Here is a 5,000-nt window from a genome sequence, read left to right as displayed (position 1 = left end):
TATATATACATACATATACATATATACACACATGTATATATATATATATGTATGTATGTGTATGTTTTGCTTATGTATTTATATAGATAAGGCTACCGTGTTTTCATATAAATAAACTGTACTGAGAGTCAAAAACACAAGAATTTACCCGCCACCTGAAATTACCCTTTTTGGCAGGTGTCTAATGAGCTTGGGGTCTCCGCCCACCTGACCCAAGCCTAGGTAGCTGGTAAGGGAGTGTCATTGTTCTCTAAATCTCTATATGTATGTTCGTACGTTTGCTTTCCCTATAAAATGTAAAGAAACCTCTCTCAATAAATCAGTCCTCTGAAGAAGTATCACGAAACTAGTCAGGACTTAAGCGTATAATTGAAGATGATTATGTTCAGTACAAACAAGAGGCATGTGCCCATGGTTTTGTTGAGCTTGAGATGGATATAAGAGACAAGAAGTATAGTATGAAAAGTAATGTGTCAAGAACACTACCCTGAAGAACACCGGATATCACTTTCCTATATCCCCTGTGGTGCTGAACAACATCAACTGTTTACAAGTAAAATATTGTGATCTTTTGAATTTACCTTGTGATTTGCCTCCAAAAAAGCCTAAAGTATTGAAAAAACACCTCATGATTAGCGGAGATAACACTCAGGAAGACTAGGTATATGTATAACTCTTATTAAAGTATGTAACTAATTTTGAAAGCAGTTAAAGCTAAGCATGTTAGTAATTTTTATGATATGCTTTTTAAAATATCAAATGAAAAACTAAAGTTGACTACAACATTTGTGATAATAATCGAAATGAAACCGAGATAGCTGGTAATTGTGAGTCATTGCACTGTTAACAAACCTTTCTAAATTCAGCAATGTCATTGATGGTCTTGCACATATAAATGATGGTTAAGACTTAATTTAAGAGAGTAATGATTACATTGAATCTGATATATGTTATTTGATTTAAATTCTGCGCATTATTTGAATGCCATATCCGGGGGTGAAGGTTAGGCTACGTTTTCACTATGTTCCCGGCTGTCCCGGCAACCCCGTTTGGGGCCACCGTGAACAAAACGGGATGGACGCAAAAAAACGTTATACAACTCTGTGGAACGGGATTGGCAAACGTGACAGGCCCTGACTGCCGGGACTGCCGGGGCAAATTTTTGGACAGTTTAAAATTTTGAGCCGGCATCCACGGCAGTCAGGACCTGTCACGTTTGCCAATCCCGTTCCACAGAGTTGTATAACGTTTTTTCGCGTCAATCCCGTTTTGTTCACGGTGGCCCGAAACGGGGTTGCCAGGACTGCCGGAAACATAGTGAAAACATAGCATATATTTTTAGCCGGCATCTACGCCAGTCAGGGCCTGTCACGTTTGCCAATCCCGTTCCACAGAGTTGTATGACGTTTTTTCGCGTCCATCCCGTTTTGTTCAAGGTGGCCCCAAACGGGGTTGCCGGGACCGCCGGGAACATAGTGAAAACGTAGCATTAATATGAGACGAAGTTAGAGGAGCTGGGTGAGTAGAACTAAATGAGACAGTTGGTTTCTAATCTCGTTAAAAACTGGCCCATATACACATTGATAAGAGAAATCTTTGATAGTGCTTTTTTGAATGACATATGCACGAATTCCTTCGTTATCGTGAACGTAGTCCAAAATTTTATCTTCCCTCACAACAAAATTACACTTGGACTTGCGAGCGATATTCTCTTTAGGACCCATGGCTAACACAGACACTGTAGAGGAATAGTATAAAAAGAACAGTACCGTAACAGTTAAAGGAATTCATGTCAAAGTGGCAGACGTTATAAGAGCATCGATATTATATGTAATCGAAACCAACAGAAACCCTGCCACGTGATAATAGGACCAAATGAATAAATATATGAATAAACTGAAAAAGATGAATTGAAATATACTTAAGATAAGGGGAAGAAAGTCGAATTAGATGAAGGCCAAAATACTGTAAAGTGGGAATTACTGTATGTGTATATATATATATATATATATATATATATATATATGATAAATTTTGCACATTTTTTACGTGTTTTTCATATTCAAATAAGCCATATATATTTTGATATATTAATGTCTGGATTCTCTTAACGACCTCGGGATCAGAGCCCCAGGCGAAATCTCACAAAGACAAGAGCTTGGCTCCGGCCGGGAATCGAACCCTGGTCGGCAAGCTTATATAGACAGTGACTAACCCATTCGTATATACATGTATAAATATATATATATATATATATATATATATATATATATATATATATATATATATGTATGTATGTATGTTTGTATTCATATATATGTGTGTATAGATATACAGTATATAAATGTGTTTGTTTTCTCATGTTTCTAGTTCCGTGAGTTCATGCGATTGCATGTATATAAATATAATATATGAACTGTGTAGCAACTCCACCAACTTGACTAGAATCCTTTTGTTAATACACCTTTCAGGCAATTGAAAGTGTCCGTGAAGGTACAAGAGGACTCTCTCATCTCTGCCCTGAGTGACATCCTCTGGAAAGCAGGAGACAGACAGTCTGCCGTGTTGTGTCTCACTCAAGGAAATATCTATGTCAATGACTGCTCCAGTTATCAGACAGACGGGTGTACGGAAAAGGTAAGATGGTACTTTTCTCATTTGGAAGTTATTGTAAAGGTTTATAGTTAAGTTTTACTCGAAAAGTTTGTTAGATTTCTTTAGAAGAGAAATTTGTTGAATTATTTTCATTTTATAAGGACGACTTCTACTAACTCAACTTACCAATTATTTCTTGTTTTTTTGTTTTTCCTTTATATCCTTTATTTTTTTTTTTTTCATATTTGAATTTTATACGGGTCTGGAAATTCTCAACTCAACTTTCACAATGTTATTTTTTTTATTTAGCATAAGTATATTTCCAAGAAATAATGGATATAATTTTTTTTATTAATGATATGTTATTTGAAATAATTTTTTAATTGAATTAGGTAATTTACTTTCGTTTTCATATCATTTATTATTGGTTGCAAGTTTCATTTTTGGAATATTTGATTTTCCAGTGAACTCTTTCCTCTCATTGAAAGTTCAAAATAGTCTTTCGAGAAATTAGACCTACTTTTTCCTGCTTTTGCCAAATTAAACTACGACTTACATTATCTTCACACTTATCTCACATAAGAAAGTTGATAAAACTTTATTTTATTTCTAGATGCTGGATAAAATTAAAAATGAGCAATTGTACCTTTATCATAATTGTTTTTATTCCTTATCATTTAAATAGATCAGATAGTTTTCAAACATAATCATTCAATATTCTTGATATTTCATTAATATAAAACCATTAAAAAAAACATTTGCCTTAATTGATATCCCATGTGGAGTTCCAAGATAAATAAAAAAGATATACGAGAGAGTCGTTGATTACCCACTTCTAAAGCCTGCCTGCTTTCTTGGTTGATTAGTCTAGCTGCCTTTCTATCTAGACTAATATGATCTTTGAGAATGGAGTTATGATGATCAATAAGAATTGATAGAAGGAAATCATTTTTCTTTTCATAGATTCATACGTTCGAGTTGAAGAAACAAGAAGAACTCACGGCATATATAAGAAGATACTTATTTGAGGTACGTTTGTGTTTCAGTTGATGTTAATATAAAGGTTTCGTTATAGAGAAGAATACTTTGTCAATCTTGGTACTTTTTTTAATTCTTCCCGCTAGTGTCCTAAATTATGTATACAGTTTTTTTTTATAAGTTCTGTCATTCTTTCAATATAAATATAGATTTATATATATATATATATATATATATATATATATATATATATATATATACAGTATATATACATTATATATATACATATATATGTATATATATACACATAATATATATATATATATATATATATATATATATATATATATATATATATATTTATGAAAGTATATACATCAAATATGTACAATTATATATATGTATTACACACACATATACATATTTATATATATGTATATATATATGTATATTTATAATATATATGCATATTTATATATATATATATATATATATATATATATATATATATATATATATATATATATATATATATATAATTGGTTGATCAAGGAATGGTCAGGTAAGCAAAATATTTGTTTAGTTTTAAATGAAGCGAGCGTTAATAAATATTATACGCAGCAATAATTATAATAAGATCATGACATTCAATGAAAATCGGGCATTTTTTTGCCAGTGTATCCACAAACGAATTATTCCTGGTTGAATTTTATATATCTTTTGTTTGTCAAACTTTCTAAAATGTATTTACATGCTCATTCGCAAAATGCTTATCTGTTTGTGAATAAATACAACAATGATTTGTTTACATTAAGACATAGGTTGTAAACATCGTCACAGCTTTTTTTGTCTGACAATGTCCTCTGATATGTTGACATTCATAAGAATATTCTATTTGTCAAAGTCGTTTGGGATAAAAGGATTTGCACAATGTTTTTATTTGAGATAGATATTTGAACCAAGTTATTTATAAGAGAGTAGCGTTTAAGGAAGATGTTTTTTTTTTAATTTGTATTGATTATTAGGGTTGTGGTGGCCTATTTGGTAACGTCCCTGACACGTGATTCTCAGGTTGTGGTTCGAGTCCCGCTCAAACTCGTTAGTTCCTTTGGTCGTTGCAATCTCACCATCCTTGTGAGCTAAGGGTTTGGGGCAGTCTAAAGGGCTATCTTCTGAGTCATCAGCAGCCATTGCCTGGCCCTCCCTGGTTCTAGCTTGGGTGCTGATCATATGAATATATGGTCTGTCTCTTGGGCATTGTTCTGCTTGCTAAGGCAGTGTCACTGTCTCTTGCCTCAGCCATTCACGAACGGCCTTTAAACCTTAACTTTTAAATATGTGAATTGTGTTTACCAAAGACATTTTATTATTATTATTATTATTATTATTATTACTTGCTAAGCTACAACCCTAATTGGAAAAGCATG

The 5,000-nt window shown here is 32.6% G+C and overlaps 1 protein-coding gene across 1 annotated transcript in view; it reads left to right on the top strand.

The window, feature by feature from the left end:
- LOC137629495 (inactive ubiquitin carboxyl-terminal hydrolase MINDY-4B-like) overlaps window positions 1-5,000 on the top strand; it is a 43,556-nt gene that overhangs the window by 29,255 nt on the left and 9,301 nt on the right. The window contains exons 4-5 of the mRNA XM_068360848.1: window positions 2,472-2,637; window positions 3,559-3,624. Coding sequence (XP_068216949.1) covers window positions 2,472-2,637; window positions 3,559-3,624 — 232 coding nt within the window. The remainder of the gene's footprint in view (window positions 1-2,471; window positions 2,638-3,558; window positions 3,625-5,000) is intronic.

Source organism: Palaemon carinicauda, chromosome 37, assembly GCF_036898095.1.
Source record: "Palaemon carinicauda isolate YSFRI2023 chromosome 37, ASM3689809v2, whole genome shotgun sequence".
NCBI lineage: Eukaryota > Metazoa > Arthropoda > Malacostraca > Decapoda > Palaemonidae > Palaemon > Palaemon carinicauda.
This window is presented reverse-complemented; position numbering and strand designations above follow the sequence as displayed.